The sequence below is a fragment of the Lonchura striata genome, chromosome 2 (genome assembly GCF_050655825.1).
Source record: "Lonchura striata isolate lonStrDom1 chromosome 2, ASM5065582v1, whole genome shotgun sequence".
NCBI classification, from domain to species: domain Eukaryota; kingdom Metazoa; phylum Chordata; class Aves; order Passeriformes; family Estrildidae; genus Lonchura; species Lonchura striata.
The window spans coordinates 132133783-132159151 of record NC_140704.1 but is presented as its reverse complement, the minus strand read 5'-3'; the positions used below and the strand labels follow the sequence as shown (position 1 = coordinate 132159151).

The 25369-nt window shown below is 37.4% G+C and overlaps 1 protein-coding gene across 2 annotated transcripts in view; it reads right to left on the bottom strand.

Moving 5' to 3' along the window:
- Nucleotides 1-4628: 4628 nt before the first annotated feature.
- The window catches only part of SLC26A7 (solute carrier family 26 member 7), a 70596-nt gene continuing 49855 nt past the window's right edge, over nucleotides 4629-25369 (bottom strand). For both annotated transcript variants that reach the window (XM_021543274.3, XM_077782926.2), the window contains 7 exons: nucleotides 23441-23507; nucleotides 19692-19808; nucleotides 16550-16598; nucleotides 13834-13934; nucleotides 11558-11612; nucleotides 11365-11468; nucleotides 4629-9383 (listed from right to left, as the gene is read on the bottom strand). In XM_021543274.3, coding sequence (XP_021398949.2) covers nucleotides 9348-9383; nucleotides 11365-11468; nucleotides 11558-11612; nucleotides 13834-13934; nucleotides 16550-16598; nucleotides 19692-19808; nucleotides 23441-23507 — 529 coding nt within the window. In that variant the 3' untranslated portion in view covers nucleotides 4629-9347. The remainder of the gene's footprint in view (nucleotides 9384-11364; nucleotides 11469-11557; nucleotides 11613-13833; nucleotides 13935-16549; nucleotides 16599-19691; nucleotides 19809-23440; nucleotides 23508-25369) is intronic.

Here is a 25369-nt window from a genome sequence, read left to right as displayed (position 1 = left end):
ATATGAAAAATGAACATGGCATATAGCTTGTACAGATTTTTTTTCTTACATGATGTCAAAGTGTTGCATATCTTGACAACTTTCTTTAGCTGGTTATGCCTGGAAGAATTGATGGAGCCATTTGGCCTTTGTGTGGGTCTGTGTCCGAACTTGTATGTCCTGAGGAGGTAAATGGCTGCTTGAGATGCTGTGGAGCAGGGATGAACAGCTGAGAAATGGGAGCATCTGAGTGCAATTTGATGGAGCAGATGTTTCATCCCAGCACTCCACAGCTGCCTCAAGGCTTTGTCTGGTGTCAGCCCTTTCCTAAATGAGTTTTCATAATGAACTTATCTGTTAATTGACACATAAAAATCTATGTTAATATAACATTAAGGACCTATCTCATATTTGCAAATGCCAGGAAATTGAAGGAGAAAAAAAAAGCTTAAGTTTGACTGTCACCAATACTTACCTGCTGTGTTCCACGGGGGAGAAATCACTGATGCAGAAACACTTATACATCCCGCAGAGTTAAACATCACTTTTTTTTTTTTTCTTGTTCTTTTTGACAACTGTGTGGGCAGAGAAAATGCCTCCAGCACCTAGTAAAAGGTTAGGCAGTTGCTCATGACTTTAGGTATTAGAACACTTTTATTTGCTTTTACCTAGTGTCCCAGATTTGTGCTTCTGGTGGCACCAGAGTTGTCCACAGCTGACCAGACCAAGCAGTGAGACTTCTCATTGATTTTTTCCAGTGTGTCCATTGTGCTGACAGCAGAGAGCTAACATATTGCTAGTCCTTTTTTCATGCATAAGCTAGGGCAGCTCCTTCAATACAATAGCCCAGGTTTTGCCATATGAGTTGAGAAATCCAGAAACAACTTCCTTCTCAGGCTACCAAAATTCATATCTACCATTCTACCTTCAGGGTAATAACCTTTCTACTGGTGGGTGAGGGTACCTTACAAGAAAACTATGCCAAAAAGAGTTTAAGCCTTAACTGGGTTGCCTGGGAAAAGGAGACACTGTTTTTTTGTGGCTGGGGAAGTCATGGGCACCATTCCCTCTTCCTAGGACAATATATGTATTTAATGTTAGACTACCATTATGAAGACCAGACCCCAGGAACTTAGATCATCAGCTCATGCCCTCTGCTGTCTTTGCCCTTGTCACCACTGAATCTTGTTGCCCTCTTCTGTATGCAGCCAGATAATGTCCACAGGAAGGAGAAATCCTGGAAGAGTTAAGGTACTTTCCTGAGGTAATTCCAGATTTGGGAACAGTAGATTTTGGTGATCTGGAAACACGTGGTTCAGCTTCTCAGACCACACCTTGGTGTGCACAGCCCAGGCAGGCAGCATGATGCCATTCTAAGCTGAGGACCATGTTAATAAAGACAGATTCAGCAGCTGTCCAAAGCCACATGTATGTCTTTCCTGATAAAAGGTGCAATTGTGTCTCAGCCTACACTAACACTTGGCCGCCTGGAGCTGAGTGGGTCACAGTGGTCCTCTGTGTAGTGCCTGCATGTCTCCAGAGCAGTGCATCTCAGTGCAGCTCTCATGACTACTGCAGGTACTGAAGACTCTACTGCACTGCCTGGTTTGGCCTTTCCCTGTGCAGGCAAAGTGGAGGCACTCACCAAGCCACAGGGTAGAGTGTACCCCATGAAACTACCAACGTTGTCCATAGAGAACTGTTGATTAACCCTAATGGACTGATTATTCTAAAACTGTTATCCTAGCTTGGAATTAGTCTTTCAACTAAAAATGTTTCCCATTTAACTTTCTTTTTGTTGCATGTGTCTAGTCCTGTGCTAAATTTTCTTTGATGCATGACATGAATGCAGCTGCCAGTACCCAGGGTGGATTCTGGTGAAGTATCTGAATGGTGAAGATGATGGAGAAATTATTGAAGTGCTTTGAGCACAGTGTTTGCAAGGGCTGCCCATAACGTGAAGGTGGCAATACTTGGGGTACACCTGTTAGTCCTTATGAACCACCTGTCTCTCTAGAAAGGTGTAGTCTGTGAGGCTGAAAAGAGGCAGATATGAGTTTTGTAACATGTACTTCATACTTATATAATGAAACATCTATAAATGCTGCATTTTTTCTGAAAAAGATGTCTGACACCAGAAAAAAACCCAAACTCTTACTGGTATGAAGTAATTGAAATGCTGGTAAAACCACACTTATGAGGAAATTATCTTGTGAAGCAAACAAACTACAGTTTGGAAGAAAATGACCTTGTGTAGTGATCAAGGGCCTGACAGTAGGAGTTGGTTCAAATTTTGGTGGTCTGCCTCCCTTTCATCCAGCACCTCCATGCAGCCTGACATCCCAGCTGCACCTTTGCTCTTTTTCATTCATGCACAGTATCACAGTCTTATTTGCTTGAGTCTTTTTCTCCTCTTCCCATATCTTGCTGTCCATCTCACCACCCTTCTCTTACCATTCCCATGCACAACACACTAGCATCTTAGCCCTGGTCTCCAGCTCTGCATCTGCTGCATTTCATTTGTATTTTGATCACTTCTGCAGCCATTAGTGCTCTGCAGCCTGTAGAGCAGGTTGTCTCCTGCTCGGAGAGAGGCAGAAAGAAGGAGCAAAGTGAGCTGTCCTCAGGTCTGAAGAGCATCATGGGTCACTACAAGTCACCATCTCTATTTCATGGGATTGGGAACTGAAAGAGAGATAGATGGGAGATCGCTGAAATCGGGGCAACAGTGAAGTCAGACCAGCACCAAAACTAAGCTGTGATCAGCAGATTTAAACACAATTTTATTACTAAAAATAAGATCACAAATTACAGACTGCAGATGTAATATTCCAAAACATGCTTCAAGTCTGGATGCACTCCAGAACCAAAAAAAATGCTTTTTTTTAACCTAAGAGATAAGTTAGGATTGCTCTTGTTCTTTCAAAACAGATCTTCTTTTATGGAGGTATTCTGAAATAAGAATTTGGCTATAGGAACCAAGCTAAACTAGAAAGTAATTAAATTCCTCAGATGTAAAAACAGTCACAGAAACAGAGAAGAAGAAAAGGAAATTGAAGCAAAATGCTGAGAGTTTTTGAAATTATTAATTTATACTGGAGTATAAACTACCCACTCTGTAGTATCAACTCACAATTCCAGCACTGTTGCTGTGAACTCAGAGGATCTTAATTGCAGACCCAATGAGCAGCACATATTTTTTACTATACTACCTGAGCCTATAAATCCGAGCAAATGTGCAAAAAAGCACCTTCCCCAAAATCTTACAACTATTAGTTGCAAGTAACAATTAAGGGAGCAGATAATTTTGCCTCTCAAATGGAATATAAAACAGTGTGTCTAACAGCTTAATCCAGCATTGTAGATTTTAAAAGAATTCCTGTGTTTTTAAACTGCAACAGTATCACAATCAAAGCACAATGGGAATGAGAACACTTCTCATCGAGTCAGTCAGAGTAACAACATGAGCCACTCTCTTGGTTGTTCTTAAATATTAACCACCTGAATGTATCCAGCACAAAAGACATCTTTATTGGAAAACACATGAGAAAAAGATTAACCAAGCAGCCATTTCTCTGCTTTTGCATGTCATGCTCTCCAGAATTGCTGTGGAACCAAAGGATTCCCAGTAGGGAAGGAGTTGCACTTCAAGTTACCTTTCAAGTTCCTAATGAGAGCTGATCTTGGACTTCTACATACTCATTCTGGGAATAAAAATTATGATATTTTCTTTTATCTCACTCTAAAGTAAGATAACGTGAAGGTTTCCTTGCTATTGTGTGAATGTAATTGGAAAGGATAGCTCTAAAAAATAGCCTAGCTCTAGAAAATAGCCTATGTCATTAACATTAAGAATATTTAGCTGTCTAGCATCTAGGAGTTTATGGCACTGTAAATTGTTTATACTTTTTCAAACCACTGTAAAAAAAATAATGTAGCAATTGCAATCATTTTTGTAGACGCAAATGTTTTCATAAATTACCAGGTTTGAAAAATTAAGCTTCTACTTTCAAGGCCAAATTTTTAAAGATATGTCAATCCATTTTTCATTAATGTCATTACAGTTATTGGGAGGTGGTGGAAAGGTTTGCCCATCATTTCCTCTCTTCTGGGATAAGCCACAGACTGTATATAAGCAGTGTCGTCAGTATGTGCCAGTTGGATATGAGGTGCACCATCTGTAGATGCAAATGACAATTAAAAAAAGATATATTCAAATGACTGTGCATGCAAAGAGGCAATACTGGAGAAATTGGACCAGGATTTCTGTATATCTTATGGAGGTAAAAAAGTGTTATATGCCATACTCCTGTAAGAGCTGTGGGGAAATACAATTTCTGAATGCAAGGCAAATTCTCTTTTTTTCATTGTTAAGATTTAATAAATTTTGAGGTTGGAGAAGGCAGCATATCTCTTAACGAAGTGGCTAGTACAGAATGTAAAAAAAAGAATTAAAATAATGAGGGCATTTTCATCCTTCTACATGCAAATTGTCTCCTATTTCAATTTATTTCAGTATAAACTTCTTCTTGCATATGCTAATACACAGAAACAGAAAAAGAAAAAATATTTAAATTCATTATAAAACATATGGAACCATACAGATTATGTGATCTTTAGTAAAATCTATCTTAATGATGAAGGCACCATTTAGCATTCACTCTGGAACTGCGCTCCTTCATTTATTTATGAGTTCCTGTAGACAAAGAAAGTATCTTCCAAAAATAGGAATACCATATTTTCAAGGCATACTGTGTATTTTATTTTTGAAACTAGTAAATGTCAAACAGTATTCATACACAGTATTGACACATTAATGTTTTCATTCAACAGTGAAGATACCTTTCCTTGTTACATTATATATTTATGACACACAGAGCTGTCAAATAAATTATGTCAAAGCAGCTACAGCCAGACCTTGTGACACTTGAATCATAGAATCAGGGCAAATAACCTTTAAAATGAAAGACATATGACAAGAATTAGAAACATTTAATTTGCATAAATATAATGTTAACAGTCTTTTCCTTATTACATATTTTATGCCTAATTTTTAATTGCCATTATACTCATTCTTTAACACCCGTTTGCTCTCTCTTTTTTTCCTCATTGCTTGCTTTGTTTTGGAATGTGTGAAACAAATTCTATAAGAAGCATATGATCAGATCACCATTTTAATATACTCTGGTTAGCAAATCTTAAATGTTGAGAAAAACTCTTTACTCGCATGATTTACTATTTAAAATGTAAAATAAGTTCCTTAAAATAACTAAAAATTCCTGAAAATGTCAAGTAGATATATAAACTCTGATAACTTTGGACCATCTCTGCAAAAAACAATATTTTATTAAAGGTCTCCTATGAGGTGCAGAATACACTAAATGTGCAAAATTGAAGCACTGATTTGCAAAAGCTTGATGACTTACATACTGAATTTTGCAATATAAAATCTGAGCATCTAAGTATACAGGAAGCAAACATACAGGTATCAAAGTGAATGGTTAGCTTTTCAGAATTGCTTAGTAAGAGTAATAAACGCATTAGTTTCATTTCCTTGAAACCTGGTTGTAAATGAGAGACTTCTTAAGCCTCTGCTGGCAGGTGCAGTTTCTCTATTACACCTTTAGAAATCACTGAGGACAGAGGGAACTCTACAGTTTGCTCTTATTGCTAACACTGCATAGGCTCACAGATGTAACCACACTTAATGAAACTATGCATTATTCTGGAGAGTCCCTAGGGATGTTCAAGTAAACAAAGCTGTAGCAGCAGAGCACAAATAACTAAACCCCTTATGGTTCCTGCCTGTAATTCACCTCCACTGGGATAGTGGCCAAGCCTGCACAGCCATAAGGACATACAGACTTTGTGCAGGCTCTTTGCTACAGGATGAGTTTGGCTCCCTTTGCCCTTCTGGATCAGAAGAATAAGTATGGCTTATTCTAAATATGATATTCTTTTATATTAACAGCAGTTGTTCTAGATGATTGCAGCTGGTTTCTTTCAAATGTTACTCTAATTCTGTTCCAGTGAAGATAATTGTGATGTTTTGGGTTGGGCTTCCATATTTTACATAATTATTCTGAAAGCCAGAGGAAGGCCAGACACTATATATGAAAAAGCACTGAGGGAAAAATCGAAATTGATAGTGGGGATTGCCTCCAAAACTTTATCCAAAAGGCTGAGGGTGTTTCCTTAAATCTTCACCAAAGAATGAAGCAGTTGTTTCTCAGTTGACTCTGCGAGTGGCACAAACACATCATCACTAGGGATTACAGAGAGCAACTCAGGGAGCACATGAAGCAACTCCCATCCCACCAGCTGACTACCCAGTCACCAGCTGGCAGTCCACAAGGTTTGATGGCAACAGCCTCCCAGGCATTTGAAGATGGACAATGCGCAGTCACACATTTTAGTAGCTCAGAAGGGTGGGTGGGGGAGAAATGGAAACTGCATCAGTAATTTGTAATTTGCAATTTGCTCTTCCAAGAAAAAGAAAAGAAATCACATTCCCTCCCTCACTGCCCATAGGTCTGTAGAGCAGTTCTGGTTTGACAGAGCTTAAACTCAGTACAGGTATTTTAGAAGAAATTGAAAGGGCAGTTATCTTCACATGTCCCTTAAACACTGTTCTGCTGATGCCACTTGTGATGCCACTTGCCAGACATGGAATATAATTAACAATGCATAATCTCAGAAATGGAAAGCTATTTAGACTAATTATATATAGCAAAATAGTTTACAGAAATATTACCCCAAAGCCCAGTGTTGGAAGGTTCGAGCTAATGGGAGATAAATGTTCTTCCCTAAACTAGCCATCTAACTGAACAAAAATTTTTCCTATTGAAAGCAGTAAAAACTAGAAGCTGTTTTGATAAGTGCTACAAAATTGATTATTTAATGCAGAAGGTTTCTTAAAAGGCTAATACTACAAGGAATTTTAAAAGTATCTGTGTTGTTCCATTTACAAGATCATTCAAAATAAAAGCAAAAGTCCCATGAAAAGTCAATGATGTTATCTTTGCTAAAGACTCTATTTTTAACAATTTCATTAATCAATTAATCTATAAATTTTCAGAAAAAACATTTAGCTGTCAACGAGCAAATGCTGAACCTAGTAGAAAAGATATAATTTATTCATTTATTCACTTTGCAGTTAAGTAGAAATCTCCATTCAGCTGTGACATAAAATTGATGCTTCTACAATTAAAGTACATTGTAAATAGTTTCTAAAGTGTTAATAAATTACTAGAATTGTTTCAGGAAATTATTAATCAAATGTTATAGCCTGTTACTGAGTCCAGTGATGTAATGAGCCATTTGCAATCAACTACAGCATCTGAAATTAATGTGCTTGGGACAATAGATAGAATTTATTTCTTCTACATATAATGAGATTCTCACAGTTACTTATCAGCCTTTTGCATAGTAATTACCAAAGCAGTCTCAGAAGAACTTGTACAGAACATTTCTGGTCCTCTGTGGGACAAAGCAGGAAATAACTCAAGAGTCACTCATAATTGAAAGGGCAAAAAACCCATGGCTCTCTCCCATTATCATCTACTAGTGTAGAGTGACCAAGACTTAAGAAAAACTTATCAATGTCTTAACTATGCAGAGATGCAAAAGTGACTTCATGACCCACCTCATCTCCTGCTGGCAGCAGCTTTGGGCAGACAGAGCAAGGAGGGTCCAGACAAGCATACAGATGTAACTGCTGCTGAAAACAGAATGCTTAGAACTAGATTCTGCCTATATGTGTCAGCCGCACAAAGCCTCCTTGTACTTCCCTCCTCTCTGTAGTGTAGATGGCCATTATGGCTGTGCCATATTAATTAGCCTTTAGCTTCCATAGATTTTTTAAGCTGATGAAAAACAAAACAAAACAAAACAAAACAAAAACCCCTATTTCCTTATCTTTCTCATTTGTTAATTTTAATTCATTTTTGCTCAACCCACATTTTACTGTTGGTGTTCACATAAGGGGACAAAGGCAAGAGGAGAAAAATCATATGTAGAATCATAGGATGGCCTAGGCTTGAAGGGTCTTTAAAGATCATCTGATTCCAACACCCTGCCATGTGCAGAGACACCTTCCCTTAGAACAAATTGCTGAAAGTTCCCTCCAACCTCACCTTGAATACTTCTAGAGTCAGGGCATCCATAACTTCTCTGGGCAACATGTTCCAGTGCCTCACCATTGTCACAGTAAATAATTTTTCTTCTAATATCTAATCTAAACCTACTATCTTCCAGTTTGAAGCCATTCCGTCTTGTCCTATTATGACATGCTCTTGCAAATAGTCTCTATGTTTCTTGTAGGCTTCCTTCAAGCCTTAATATATTGCCAAATAACATGATAGCTATGTGATAGTATAATCTAATGCGATCGCTGACAACCCATAAATATAAACCAAATACTCAACCTGTGAGATCCTCCACCTACTTTGTGTGCTCACACAGAGTATACTGCACGTCAGGAGTGTGGCTGAAGTGTGGCACACACCTTATGTGTCACTACTGTCACCTTTCAGCTGCCTCAGCTGAAGATTTCAACACCAAAAAAAATCACAGATCAAACTGGAAATGTAGACTGGAAAAAATGTGCTGGAAAAAAGAATAAGTTTTGGAAAAAAACCCCAGTTTTTCCTCTTCACACTGAGCTAAAAAATACCTGTGGCTTTGAAAATGTAGCAAACCATAATAGCACAAGACAACAAATATAGAGGGAAACAATACAGTGTTCTTAGTCAACATGTGTCTGCCTTTTCTGCATATACTTGCAAGTTCTCCTACTAATCTGAGCAGGCATTAAAAAGCATACAAAACCAAGTACAAAAAGGGGAACCATATGATAGCTGTGATATGATGCTGTTACTGCATATGGCCGTCTTGAACAGAGGAAAGAGTAAGTAAAGCCATTATAAAAAAGTATGCATTGGTATATACCTTCCTGCAGTTCCTGTATCAATTATAACATACTCTTTTAAGAATTCATGTCTCTATTCCATACACAAAACTACAGATGCATATTACATCTAATGTTACAATAGAAGATACCTAAAAGAATACACTTAATTGGTAAACACAGTACATCATGTCTGCTTTCTAATAACTTGTATCTAAATGTATATAAAAATATTTTATAAAACCACTATAGAATTACTGCATAAAAATTCTCTGAGTGATCACAGCTGAAAGATTTTTCTCTCTGAAAGGCAGGTCTGTCGTTACTGAATGTTCTAAGTATATATGGCATACAAAAGATCATCTATGAGATCCACTGGAGAAAAAAGTGAATGAGAAGCCATGATGTAGTTAATTTTGCGTATGAGTAGATGAAACTCGCTATGCTCCATGGGTGGGCATCACACTTCACTCTGTTCACTGAACTTGCTGTAATTCTAAAATGAAAGAAACAGGGAAAAAAAGTATTATAATGTTTTCCTAGAATATAATGTAAAATTAAGAATGATAGCTTGAAAATGCAAGTAATATTTCAAAAGGTTATTTATGGTTAAAATTAACTGCATAAAGTAATAGGCAAGTATCTTATAAATTTATAAACATAAAAATAAGAATGACTCAATGTTTTCATTGGAGCATGTAGATTACAATATATTTGCATTTCTGAACAGCAGCAGAGATGAAAATGACAAAGCCCTCTTACCTGTACATTTCTGACAGTGGAAGACTTTCCTGCTATATGGTGAGGCTGAAGTGTAAATCGGAACAAATCACTTTCTGTTAGTCTCTAACTCCTTCCTCGTATTTTTTTTCTATCCTATTCTGCCTATCCTGCCATGTTAACACTCAAAAGTCCTAATGATCTCAGCACCTTAAAAAGGCACAGGAGGAATACATAGACTGGTAGCTACAGTGTGCTGCTGCTATTGCAGTCACCCTGTCTTTTCACTCCTATCCACCTTATCTTCCAGTGTTCAACACAATGAATACGTAAAAATCCCTGAAGCACATACTGTGAATGTTCTGAAGAAACATCAGCAGTATATGTATACTGTTCATAATTACATTTAAAATTTAAGGTTGCATGCAAGCCTTTCAGACTAAACTGCTAAGCCACTATGCATAGGTTTGACTTGCCTAGCAGCTATGATAGAAACAATCAATCAGTTCCTTAAAAAGTGGACTTTGAATTTTAACTCCCCCTTTTCATTATGAACGTTTGTCCTAGTCTATCCATGTCCCAGTTCCATAAAATGGGAATGCTAGTACATAAATATCTTACAAGAATGTTAGGAAAGTTAACAATGCCAATAAAAAATGCAGACATTTTATAACACAACAGTCGTTCTAATTCATCTAATCAGACCCAGATAAAATATGCAATAGCCAACTCCATTATTTTTTGCCCTGCAGTTATCATTTCAACAAATTATTTTTTGTAGGACAACATAATGAAAAATGTTGAAAAGCACTCAAGAGAACATGTTTTTCTGGTCAACTCACTAGACCAACTGTGCCAACTCACCTTAATCTGGATAAATCAATGGAAAGTGGTTTTGTCCATAGGCAAGTTTGATTTAATTAGTTAAATACAAAGTGAAGAAAAAAAGACAAACTACCAAACCACAGACTATGATGAGTTTAATGTCTCTTGGAGAAGGCTCTGAGCCAAGCTGTAGGCATGTTTGAATCATAAATAAAACCATAGGAAAGCACACTGCTTTTCATGCACCCTCCCACTGCCATGGCTGTGGAAATGGATCACATAGTTCAAGAGGAAAGTCCAGGTTTACCGTCATTTTAAAAAGGAATGCAAGAATCATTGAGCAAGTAAACAGATGATCAAGCCTCCCTTCTCCCTCTTGCTCTCTCTTCTACTTTGTGCAATTCCCCTCTTTCCACCAGTGAGCCAACACAGCATGGTACAATGCAGGGCAGAGACAAGATTTCTAACTCAGACCAAACTAGCTGGGGATCCAGAACCATTTCAGTCAGACCAGTGCTCTGATGTGTAAAGCAGCTTCAAGCATCCCAGGCTGAGAAACAGGCGTGTGGCAGAACTGGCTGTGAGTTAATTTGTCTCACTGAGAGGCTGTGTTGAGTGTTTCTAGATGATCTAAATCTTTCCAGCGGAGAATGAGCCCAGATTAAAGCAGCACGACACAGCACCTCTGGATCTATCATAGAAGATCGAGACGTTGTTGCAAAAGGAGATGTAGTGATGGGAAGAGACTGATAGCAGCAAAAAATGGAAAACTGCGTTCCTCAGGCTGAGAACCAGTTGTAGATTACAGACAGATAAAAGATTTCTACATAAAAGGTTCACTGGGTGGATAAGACTTTCCCAGACTTTAACCAATTGCTGTGAGCATCCAAGGAGCCCTCCAGGCTTCATCTACTTCTGTTTGTAAGTCTTACCCTGTGAACCTGAATGGCATCAATTGCTGAAGAAATAGATTCAAAAAATACAGGATTTTCAGAGTCAAGATTTCCACCGTACTGCATTGCTTTTATCAAGGAACCTGCAATAAAGCAAACACATGAGCACTGAGAAGGTAGTGAAGATATATAAACCCTCATGTTAAATTTTTTACTGTAAGCTGATACTTGCCTTTGCAGTGTGCTAGCAACACATCGATGTATCTGTTTTTACAGTCCATGTAAATCTATGTTTGAAAACAAGAAATTTTTTTAAAAACTGTTTTAAATACCGACATAGAAGAAAGTACTGTAGAAGAAGCAGCTATACTGCCAGCAGCCACCAGAGCGAGCCCTTCTATAATGCAAACATCACATTTATTTCCTGCCAACTCTTTACAGTATTCTACAGCTCTACTGAGAATTAAAACTGAATTTGATTAATAATTTTGCAACTTCTGACTGTAATTTTTAGGGGTATTTTTTCCTTTTCTCTTTTTTCTGCATGTTTTCTCATGTCCGTACTATATGCTTAGTAACAGTCCACACAGACAGGAATCAGACCTAGAAAACTTTGAGACTTACATAAAAAAAAAAGGCACCATAACTATAATGCTTCATTCAGTGGTAAGTTGTTCTTTATTCTTCCTTTGAAAGTGTTCAACTCCCCAGAGACAAAATATTAATAAGATAGAAAACCAAACAAAAAAACCCAAAAACAAACAAACAAACAAAACAACAACAACAAAAAAACAACAAAACTCTAAAACGAGAGTAGGGCATTATTCTGCCAAATGGGAAATATCCAAAGCAGTTGCTGCTTCAAAAAATGTTTAAATTATCCATGTGAAGTAGAAAAATTCTGAGAGAGGTGATTCAGTGAGAACCCCACCAGAATATTCTATTTTTAAAATAAAGCAAAAATCTTAGTTCAAAAATCCTCTGTCTCTGAGATCAATGATGATATTTTGGGAAGGAGTGTAACAACAAGGACGTGTTGAGTGTGGTCCTCTTGGTAGGAGGAAGAGTAACTTGGTTTTGGACCAACCGTTTATCCAGAGGCTGCACTACCAACCCATGCACTTCTCAACCCACAGCAGACTTACCTCTCACAAACATTTCTTTGACATAATTTGTAATTTGGAGGTCTCCAAGACTTGTTGGAAATCAGTTTCACAAATTTCTAAACTATTACTATATTGAATGCCCTATATTTCAAAGGGATAGCTAATAGTCACTCCCACTAACCTTATTTTTACAGTTTTCTTTTTCATTATATCCCTGCCTTTATGTGTAATCTAAAATATTTTAAGGCAGCACTTACTTCACTGTGCAATCACTGCAGTAAATTGAGAAAATTGTTAAGGCAAAAAGAGGTCTGGGCCAAGACCCAAGTTCAAATCTAGTCCTTTATCTTAGTCAGAAAAATCAAGCAAACCAAACCTTCCATCCCCACTTAACTCTGTACTCACTACACAACTTTTAAACTCCAGATTTGATGTAAGTGTAAGAAACAGGTTTTGAACATAATTTTTTTATCCAGCATATATCACTGCTCATTATGTGGAACCATAGACTCAGAATTGTTTAGGTTGGAATGGACCTTTAAGATCACGGAGTCCAAGCTCTAGCTTGGCATTGCTAAGTCCACCCCTAGCCGGTGTCTTTCCATCCACTCTGTCCCAGCTGTGGCACTGCCTGGAGTTGTGATTCAGGTGCAGGACCCTGCACTTGGCCTTGCTGAACCTCACACAACTGGCCTTAGCCAATGGATCCAGCCTGCCCAGACCCCTCTGCGGAGCCTTCCTGCCCTCCAGCAGATCAACACTCCACCCAGCCTGGTTATCTGCAAACTCACTGAGGGTACACTGTCCAAATCATCACCAAAGACATTAAACAGGACTGGCCCCAAGGAACACCAACTGTGGCCAGCCACCATCTGGATTTAGTTTCATTCATCACAGTAACCAGTGACCGCTGGGTTTAGTCTTCTGGGAGCATCTTGGAATTCTTGCACTGCCTAAACCCAGTCTGCAACATATGTTGCCCACAGGAGAAAGGATGGAGATCATGTTTTGACCCCTGGCTTAGAAGACAGTAAAACATACAGATAAAATCACAGAATTAAAGCTGAAATTTTAAAGCAGTAAATTTATTTGTCTCTACAACTGACTTGGCAGGGTCAAATCAAATATGACTTAAACCAACTCAAAAAAAAAAAAAAAAAAAGGGAAAAGTTTCAAAACTCCTCTTCATCACATATAGATATGTACATTTGCTTTGTTACCCAAAATATTTAGAAATACTTTAAGGTAATTTTATAAATAAACATTGTACAGTTTAATATCAAACTGTTCATCTTTTCTATGGGTGAAAGATTTATCCACTGACATAGGTGGAGTGACTAGTAGTTGGCCCCAATAACTCATATGTATAACATATACAGAATATTTCTAATGTCATTAATACCTGAAGAAGCACAGAGACTCCAGTGTAGTCAAAGAAATTCAGTCCACTGCAGTCTAATATCAAAACATGTCGCTCACTGTGACATGGCTGCACCAACTCACCTACACATTTGATAAATGAAAACCTTTAATTAAAAGAACACTCAAGAAATGGGTATAAGAATGATGATAGCTCAACAAAATGAGCCCAAACTATCACAATAAAATTTTTATTGTTACGTGCTGGGGTGTCAGGAAAGTAACTGCCATATTTTAGAAGAACAAATGAAGAACCTTTAGGGGAATGGAAAGTGATGACAGAATATATTAATTGAGATGTTTTAGGCAATAGTGTCTCAATAATTAAGTAATTATTTCTTCCAAATTGAATTTCTCATTGAGTCCTCTTCTATTCTTTGGAACATTTTTCATGGTATAAACAGATAATATTTCTATTTTTCTTTTAAGCTCTGATATGACACTGATTTCCATGGGCCCTAAATACCTGCCTATGGCTTAACTTAATATTCACCCATAAGGAAGAAATATATGTAGAGTATTTCATTTTCCTAAGGTTTTACTATGATGGTTTTGCTTGGAAAATTTTTTAATACACAATTACATAATGAGGCTGGAGAAGAAAATTGTGTTGGTAAGGTTTGCAAAGTTCTTATCCTAATTCTTCAACCTCAGGCCATCTTGTGTATAATCAAAACATACTCTGCTCTAAATGCATCCTGAGCTAGCACACAGATAAATGATTCATGGCTTTCATAAAGGGAAAACTAGAAAATAATACACATCATCTTTACATTGTTCTGTGAGCAAATGTTTGCTATCATAATGCATGCAACTGAAAAATAAATGAAGGAAAGGAATTCTAATTGTAAAAATGAGTTGAGCTAAATGGCTTTGGCAGAGCAGAGGTAAAGATTTTAAACTATTGAGGGGACTTGGAATTTCCCCATTATGCAAATTTATAGTAGTGGTAATTCCTTCCTGACAATCGTCTGAGAGCAAAGACTTTTGGACTTGTATCTCCAGACATTCACTGTCTCTGTACTGTCCAATATACATTAATAGATACATCCAAACAAAAATATAGAATTTTAAAGGGAAGCTACTGAAAATTACTGTGAGAGAAACCCTGATAAGGTTCATGTGCTGTCTCAGGCTCAGTGTAATAATTGCCTGCTGCATCCTGAATTGCAGTAGAGACTGCCTGGCCTCTAAATGGGGGGATAGGTAAAGACCTGCACCCTCTTTAGATGAGTGGCATGAGCAAGAGTGGCCATTTCATTTGGTGCTGATACAGACTGTATTCCCCAAAGGGAGAAAGGAAAGATTTTGGCAAAGACATACATTTCTATGGTTTCCTGAACAGCTGCCATAAAGCTTAAGGATTGTGTCCTCATGCTCCTGTCCTTGAAAATGTAAGTTCAGAATTTTGCTTTTCTCTTTAAAGGGATTTTTCTTTTTTCTGTGTTTGTTATTTAAAAGACCCCATGAAGAATTGCCGTAAGTGGTTGATATAAGTAATGGCAGCATTTAAGTCATCAAGGCAGGACTTAGGCATTCAGAAAAGAGGTCTTGTGATTTCTGTCAGTTTTGTGATATGAAACCAGTTCATCTTCAAGATGACTGGAATATGTGCTGGAACAATCTTCTCAAACATAAGATTCTACCATATAGTCAATAAAATACAATATCATCTTCAATAACCATTTTCATAGGCTGCTATACTACAGCAAAGCACTCTGTCATCCCAAGGTCAACTAAACACTGTAGTGGTTAGGACATAAAAATGTTCTGAGTCTAGTTGACAAATTCAAACATTCAGACAACAGCCTCCAAATCAGATTTTCTACTGCAGCCTTAATGCTTATAAGTGTTTTAAATAAACACTGTTTTAATTCTATCCACAATGAAGTAATCTGTATAAAGTATTCACTGCAAAAGGTTGCTGCAGCTCTCCCATGGGAACGTATATGGTCTGGCTTGATTTAAGTGTTACAAAATGTGTAAAGAGTGGAGTTTCCAGCTTATTCCTTGAAAGAAAATCCCTAGGGCTTTTTATTATATATTATATAATATTGGTGGTTATCGTGTCACTAACAATTCAGTTAGTGAATTTTCTGCGATTTTCTCATATGTGGCTTTAAAGATCCCAAAGATTTAACATGGTTATTATCTTATTTTCACTTTTTCATACTAATATTCAACTTGACATGCAAAAGCACCCAATTCCAGAGCCTTCAATCTCTTTAGCCTGGTCTGTAGATCAGTCCAGGCAGCAATACATAGTGGGGAAGTACTCCCCCACTATGTACCTGTCTCTTTACACACACACATTCCAGTCCAATAAGCAGGGACATAGTCAGAGGATGGTTTGGATTGGAAGGGACCTTAAATCATCCAGTTCCAAACCCTGTGTGGTGGGCAATGGGATTTCCAATAGAACCTTCCACTCCTGTAGAAAATGCATTTTCAAGGGGTTCCCTGCCTTTGAAATCCTAAAAAATCAGTCAAAACCAGAATGAATAGCAGGACTTATTAGGCCAAGGTTAGCATAATTTAACACTGTTTAGCATTCATGCTTCATTGAGTGTTTGGTCTAACTGAACATATTTATTTCCATAAAACTTGTGTGCACCTAGAAATATATAGAAAAATGTGGAACTATTTTGCACACTTACATCCATCTTGGTTTTAACAACATTTGTAGATAAGAAACTCACCATGGCAACTTCCATTGGAAAACGAACAGAGCAATGTGTTCTGCTCACACTGAAATAAAAGCAACAAATGATTAACATACCAAGGAAAACCAGTCCATTGCACAGTAACAAGAGAAAAATCAATGCACTACATAAGAATTCTGTTTCTCAGTACCAAAGTTAACTCCTTCACTCCAAAATCATGTCCTATGAAATAGCCTATTGCATATATAATATTTTTTGGTATAACTTTAGAAGAATACTGAGATACATACTCAAACTGATATTTTGCATTTTTTTTTTTTAGCTGACTCAACCTCTGTCAAATTCGGATATACTAGAAAGCAAATTCTGGATGCAATGTTTTTGGGGAAGTGGGGGAGTGGTTTAGAAGTGGTCAAAAGATGGGAAAAATATTCTTGACAAGAAAAATTCTTGGCAGTGATTTTATAAGATTAAATTTGATTAATTTTCTACTTGCTGCAATCTCATCTGCTATGCTAATATTTTAGTAAGAACATTTTTGATGTGTAAATTTATTAAATAATTAAATTTATCTGGATAATTTTTATATTAGTTATTCCAATATGCTAGTTCTCAGTGGAAACATGAGTTAAAACCAAAAACAGAGCACAGAAGCAAAATTAAAACTGCATTTTTTTCACACCCATTATGTGCTACAGAAAGACATTTACTCAACAAAAAAAAATTTAAAGAAAAAAACACAGTGTTTCAGGCAGCTGTACTGCTGAGTACCTTACAGAAGAGACAAAGGATAAAATCTCCTTTATAAGTAACATACAAATTAACTTATTAAATTGACTCAAATTAATTCCGTGCAAATCCTAAGTAATTTCTCTCTGTTTGGAGGCTTTTTATCATACTAAGCCAAATCATTCAGCCTAGCAAAACCAAGGGAAAAAAGCATCACATTTTCTGAGCTGAATTTATACCATATGGGTAGCATAACTCTTTGTCAAGGGACAGCAGAGGCGGTAGACACATGTTGCTGTCTTAACAACCCATCTAAGGCACAGCTGGGATTTCCTCAGCCCAATTTGCCAAACTGGATGAAATTGTCTACAGTAAGCATAGTATCCTTGTCGTGGTTTGACACGGAAAAGAATTTTCTCAGAAGGAAGAGGGTCAAACCAATCAGTGGTTGGGGTTAGATATTGACACTTGGGCTGATCATTGAAGGTGGACACGCCTCTGAGAACACAGAGAGGTTAAAAGCAGAATTCCCAGGGGAACTCGCTCTCTTTGGTTCCGGTCAGCCGCAGTGCAGCTGCACCCCTGCCATGGCTGGGTGGGGAGGGGAAGGCCCATGGGCTGACTGAGGTGGGCCCAAGGGTGGAGGGACTGGAACCGGGCTGGCCCCTGCAGATGGAAGGGTGGAGGATGTCTCTGTTCTCCCCCCAGTGTCTCTCTCTCGAGAGAGAGAGAAAGAGACAGCAACAATGCCAGCAGTACACCGGCAGAGGAGGTGGAAGGGGGGGAACAGTGTGGGAGCTGGAGCCTGGGCTGAGAGCCATCCAGGGAGTTGGGACTTTTTAGCCCTTTCTTGGGAAATGAAAGCTTTCTGAAATTTCACTCCTCCTCGGCTTGAAAGAGAGGAAGAGAGACAGCCTGGGACCTGGGATGTTATGAAAACAAGGTTGTGGGGGGAAGATGATGGAGTGGCTTTTGGCTTGACTTTTTCTTGTTAGCCATAGACTGAACCAATTTTCTCCTCCAAGAGAGACTGTATATTAGGAGGATGCGTGGTGAGCCAAGAGACCTGCTTCAGCAGCTGAGAAAAAGACAGAAGTAGAGCAAACAGAGAAAAGTTGAGGAGGGTTGTGGTGATGCCACCTGTCTTCAGAGAAGAAGAGAAAAAGATCTCTGTTCTTGGACCCTTGGCCCCAGAGGGAAATGGGGGTGACTGAAGTCCCAAAAATGAAAAGCTGAACTGTTGGGTTTTTTCCTCTTGGCAAAGCATCCTTGAAAAGAAGAATCCTATGAGAAGTCTGTCCATGCACGGTGGTGAGAGCACTGTGCATGGAAAGGAGAGTGTCACACTGGCAGATTTTCTCCGGGCGGTGCCATGTGTGACATGGAAACACAGGATGTGGAGCTGTGTTTCTTGAGGGGTCTGTGGCACAGGAGGGACTCCTCTCTCCCTCGATGGACTGAGTATAGATTATCTGGAGGGTGAGAACCTGATTGGGGTCCAGGTTGTGTCTCACTGTGGTTTGTTGGAATTGTGGGGGCAGGAGGAGGAATGTTTTGGAAGGTTTTAATTTTGGTTTTAGTGTGTGTTGTTTCTTTCTTTTTCCTTTTATAGTAGTAGTAGTTTAATAAAGTTTCTCCCTTGTTATTAAGCTTGGGCCTGCTCTGCTCTGTTCCTGATCATATCTCACAGCAAATCATTTGGGGGTTGTATTTTCATAGGGGTGCTGGCATTGTGCCAGTGTAAAACCATGACAATCCTATTGGAGTATCTTCATGGTACTGATAGAAAAATGATAGTTTATATTTTCCCTTTTAGGAAGTGTTGCAAGAAGTTCATCCATGCAGATGAACTTGGAAAATACTATATTTACAGGGATATTCTCAAAAAATGTGATATATATCATTTGTATACTATTTATTTCTCTAATATGATCAGTGCAAAAGAGGAAAAAGAGACAATACCGTTGAGGAAAAAAAAAGGAGCCACTTTCTTCCTAATTCTCTAAAAATTATTTATAGATAGAAGTGAAATGTCCATCTCTCATGGACTGATCTCCAGAAAACAAAAATCACATTTTATTCAAGCATATATGTAGCTACTCATTGTCTTTCTAAAATCCCAGCCTTATATAATCTGATTTTATGGAAATTCTTCTAGAAATTTTTGAGTTTTGGATCAGTGCTTTAATGTCTCTTACAGAATCACATGCAGAAACAGAAGAGATATTATTCTCAAGTAATAATACAGAAATAGTCCATATTGAATCTGATTAAGATTAGGATTAGCTTTATTCTAAATGAATAATTTCTAATGTTACTTTTTTATACCTGTTTCAGTATATGATTGAATTCTCTAAGAAATGCGAGGAAAGCAAATACAATCTTCAACCTAGTCACAGTGATTACTGAAGTGTAAGGGACATCCCACCTTGTTTACAATATCACCTACCTGGCTGTTCATGCCATCCTTCTGGATTATCTTTAACAGGTCAGCGTGAAATTTTCTGGCATTCAAAAAGACTAATGGGCTGTTGACTGAAACTATTTTTACCTGTTTTAGTGATTCCTGGGGAATGAAATAAACATAATACTGAAAAATTCATCTTGGATTTGGAAAACAAACCCCAGACTAATTTCTTTAAAAATTCTGAAAATAACTGTATTTGGATTGTGAGAATGATTTAACAGATAATTCTACTGATGAGCCTTCACACATAACTGAAGAATGGAAATACAAGTAATATATAACAAAAATTATCTATAATGGCATTTAGCATGAAAAAAGCATACACATTATGAAGCATAATACTAAGAACTATTAGCTAACAACTATAATAGCATGTTATATTTTATAGTTGATTTGATCCCAAAGCATAGGCAAGGTAACATTTGCAGACAAGGAATACATTTTATTAGACAAACACATCTTGAAAAAGTACACAAGAATTTAGGGCAAACACTTCAGGTAGTTTGCTGAAAGCTGGCAACATTCATCTTGATTGTCTGAAGATGACCTTAGGACAGAGATAGTTTTCCATGAAAATACTTAGTGGATCTAGATCAACCTTGAGTGGCGCATTTAAAGCTTCACCAGCACATTTCTATAATCAACACAATAACCTACATAACTCTCCGTTGCCCTTGAACCTGTCTCTGCATTTCACTGAATAAGCTACAATCAGTTTACCAGCACCTCCAGTCAGATTGTGTAGCTCAAAACGTAAATGTTACACAGCAGAACAATTTTGGAAGGACACCAGCTAATGTTCAGAAACCCCCAAGTATAAGTGGGAGATATTTTGCACAAAACAAGTGTTATTTCTCTCACTCTCAAGGTGTACATATAAAATTTCTTCAAAAGCCAGTAAGAAAATTAATATTGGACAGCAGCAAGACATGCGTAAAGACTGGTTTTGTAGAGGAACTTCTGTAGAAGTTAATTCTACTGAACTCCCAATCTTCCACAGGCTGTATGACAATGGAAGCAAAAATCAAGAATTTGCAAGTGAATATAGTTCAAAAAATACTCTCTTTCTTCCTAACAAAAGTCGCATAACAAGGTCACAGTCAAACACAAGTAACTGGAGTCAACACAGACCATTTTTAGATAGTTAAAAATTGCTTGGGATTGCATTGAAGATATGCAGTTTTCCCAACACACTTTCGCGCAAAACAGTAATGGAAATCTCACCACAGACCACATAAACTATCTCCTTATTGTAGACTACTGTTCAGACTTCTGGGGATGACATGATCTCTCAGATACCACAAGAGTGACCATGAAATAAAGGAAATATTTCAAACATCCCAAACTGAGGCAAAGAAGCCCAGACTACGTGTAGGGATTTTGCCTATGGGTGTGATTGCAGTAAATACCACAGTTGAATTTTGCCAGTGAGACACGTGGAAAAACTCAACTGGCAGTTAAAATGTCTCAGTTTGTATGGAATAGAATTCTAAAATAAGGGCAAAATGAAGGATGGTATATGCTTGAATGGAGAAATGCTCTGACATCCCACAGACTCACACAAAAATGATGCTATATACAGCTTGGTGTGGAGACAAGTGGACGCTTTATTGCCATGACAAAGTAGAAGATAAAACATTAGAAATAAAGGAAGACTGATGTGCAAAGATCAAATCCTGTGATGATCAAGCTTCCAAAACTACAAGGTCCAAAACTTGAAAGGCTCAAATCATAAGGCCAGATCAAGCAGATGGCAGATTTAGGTATAATTTTTGTCCAGAATGGACAAGATCAACTGTGCCTAAATTTGACCAGCCAGTTATTCCTAGCTCTAATTTGCCTCTTTGTTAACAAGAACTGTTTAGAGAAAAACAAACTTCCTCTTTGTTGTGTCCTTGCTAAGAAAGCAGGAAATTTATCTCACGTGTCTGTTCCTGCCACCACTCGGACAGCCCTGGGCGACTGCCCTGTGCACTCAGCACAGCACTGGCTCTGCTTGGGTACGAGTTCAGTGCCAGGGAATGCCTGTGATGAAATGTGTTTCACATAAGCTTCTAAATACCCTTTGATTTTTTTCCACATTAAAGTGTCTTTTCTCTTATTGATGAAACAACCCCTATAAATCCACAGACCTTAATGGCAGGGTAGATCATTAAGCTTACATATTTTCATGTTTAAAAGTCCTGTTGTTTATGTCTAATCTGTTACTTACCAGGGAAACTTGGATCAGTCTAACATTCATACATTAAAAATTACCCTAAATGCCTGCTGCAACCCAGTGACTCTAAATTCAATTAAAGGGCATATTTTCCTTCTTTGTTTTGTGTAATAGCTCTTGAGCAATTTGCTTCTCTAACATAATGTTATTTTCCCCACTGTCTGCAGACATTAGTTTGTTATTAGGTTACTGGCGTTAATCTTACTGAATTAGGGGGAAAAAAAGCAGGGGACCAGTAAGCTTAAAAAAATATATATAGGCATTTATACAAAGTGCTTCATGAACCGATATGAAAAATAGCAGGCAAATCAAATTTTGGTTATCCGTCTCTGACAAAGTTACTCCAACGTTTTTATTAAGAAAGTGATATAATAATTGACAGCTGGTCCAGCCTCAACAACAGTGTTTTGAATTCCCATTTCAGAGCCATCCCCATTCTTATATACCTTTCCTATTACAGTGTTTCTCAGCATGCCAAAACCGTAAATGCCCTTGAGCCCTTGGAAGTTCAGATTTTTAGCCCAAGATGGCTCTGATGGAAGACATTTGCCAGAAATAATAAATTCTTTAAAGAAGATCTGCTTAATGGTGAAGCACTAACTGCTGAGCATGTAATTTATTGATACGTAACACCCTTCATCAGCACTAGGAAGGGAAAAAGGACACAGGAGAAACTGCAACAGTGGGGAAGGCAGGATATCCTGGTGATGGGGCTCTGTGCTGAAAGGACACATGGTTCTACTTCTCTCTTGGCTGCTGACCTACTATTTCATCTTGGAGGAGGGAGTTCACCTCTCTGGGTGATTACCCTTCTCTTCTTACCATAGACCTGAGCAAAGAGCAACTTTGACAGTAATTGTAATTAAAATAACCAAAATAATCTGAATGGTTGGTTTAAGTTTGTAAGAAGCTAAATTTAAAAGGCACAGTCTTTGGAAGAAATTCTTCCATAATTTTTCATGTGCACAGGGTGATGAAATTTGTGAAGCAGTCTATAACAATTTTGTGGTGCTGCCCGTCTTTGCCCAGCCTCATGGTATCCTCTGGGACAATCTGGTCACAAGGGGTTGGTGGCAGAAATGGTTTCAGAAAAGAGATTGGAGATGATAAAAATAACAAAGGAGTTTTAGGAAAAGCAATAATAATACAGAGATTGCTATTGTCTGCTCAGATTGCCCTTGCCATTCCCGGCAAGATATTTCCTTAAATTTAGGAATTAGGAAGTGTTGAGAAAGAGCAATTCATAACTAAAAATGACAAATAAACTAAGATAAATAAATCTAAGAGGACTTGCCTAACTTCACTTTGCAGACAAGCAGCAGAACCATGAAAATATTCCAGTTTCTGATGGCCAACTATAATATTATTATATTAGCCTGGCTTTAGATTTCAAGTGGTCATATCATAAAATCATTCCCTTGAATTCCCAATTACAATCTGATAACTAACTAGAGAAAACAAATCTGAATTAGTGGAAAACACACACAAAAAGTAAAAATATAAATTAACTTACACAATTATCTTCTGCTTTATATTTATATTCCACTTCTTTCATATTTTTCAAATTCAGTGTATTTGCTCTGTAATCAATATATAGAGAAAAATCTGTACAGTTAATCATTAGTAGCCTTGAGCAGAAACAAAAAGACACACACCCCAAGCTACAGCATAGCAATTTAAAGGCCCCACAATGCAATCTGTGAGTATTTTTGTGATTATAGACCTTTTCTTTTCTAATCATCCTTTTAAAGAGTAAAAAGCTCATTTTAGAATTGTGAAATCACTTTGAAAATATGATTAATTAAATTCTCTTATGAATAATATCTTAATTTTAATTTTCATTTTCTGGCCAGAGCTGCTTTCAAGTCAAAGTAGCTTGTATATAATCTATATCTGCAAAAGTAAAGAAGGTTAATTAATATTTTTTTATCTGTAAAATCATATTGTAAGGAAAGGGAAAATAAATATGTAGAATAGGTGTTGGTTATGAAAAACAAAGATATTTTATTTGTCATGGAAATTGACACATCTTGACATGATGAAGCAGAACATTGCATCCTAGCTATCAAAATGGGGGACTTACTAGAAAGCACCAGTGTTCCTATGCTCTCTACACAGAGAAAAGAGAATATTGCCTTGGAAAGGGAGTTCAGTGTTAGTATCTTCTGATTCAACATGTCATTTACAGGAACACATTTAACTGCAGAAGACTCAGAAGACTACGATACTATCTATCCTCTGGCACAGATGCACCAATATACAAGGAGTATTTGCAGGTATTGGGCCAGATAAATCAGCCTTGCAAACATCAGCTGTTTTTTCATCTTTACATAAATGAAGCTGTAGCTGCTCCTGGTTTTAATACATTCTGATACATAATATGTACCACATCCAGTACCCTGACATCTGAACAGAGACTTTACAATAAATAAACTATGGTGTTTTCCTTGCTTCACTTCTGCTAACACTTCTGCTCATGACTGCATGGCTTACTATATGTTATCTTGTTAACTCCATCTGTGCTGTGCCAATTTTAAGGCTGATACCTTCTTCAATGCCTTTAGATGGTATGGACAACCATGTACAGCTTTACTGAAGATCCCAGAGATCACTGGGAAGAGTCTTATTTACATTAATAAGTGCAGGCTCAGACTGAGGTCTCCACTAGATCAGGCTCTTTTGTGTTAGATATTCATCCGTTTTTGCCATTGGAGAACCTCTAATATCCAGGCTCAGGACAAAAGCACCATGAAAACTTGCCTTTTGCTTTACTACAGAATTTAACAAAAATTTAGTTTGTGGAGTAGCACAATGCTATCACAAAAGGACTGATTGATTCAATTAGAAGCAATCTCTCATCATTTTTAACTGCCTTGAAATTTTGAACTATTTTCATGCTGGTTCTGCAACTTATTCTATGAGAATAGAGCTGTGCACACATGTCTAACACCATTAACTTTAACAAGTATTTAATCAAGGTGTCTATATTGTGCTTAATTTCAGTGGGATTCAGTGTTCATGCAAACAACTGCATACAAGCAGCAAGTCATTTCCAGGACTGGTGAGTTGTGAATTAATTCTATAGCATAAATAAATCATGAACCTCAGCTATATTTCCTTTTACTCATTATCCAAAGTAGCAACTGTAATATATTAAAATAAAACCCAAAAAACAACTTCTGATTGCTCTATTTTGTTTGTTCTGACTTTTCTAAGTCATACATAGAACTTACACTTTTTGTTAGACATTAGAATAGTTGTACAGTTATGTTTCATTAAACTATATTAGCAGCGCAATTGTCAACTACCAACTCCTGTGCAACATAGTACCTAGGAGTTTATAACAGCTCTCAGTTACTAAAGCTTGCCAGACATACTTTTTCCTTAAGGAGCAAATAAATATCTAATGGAAATAAATATTTTTAATCTTCTAGTTTATTTG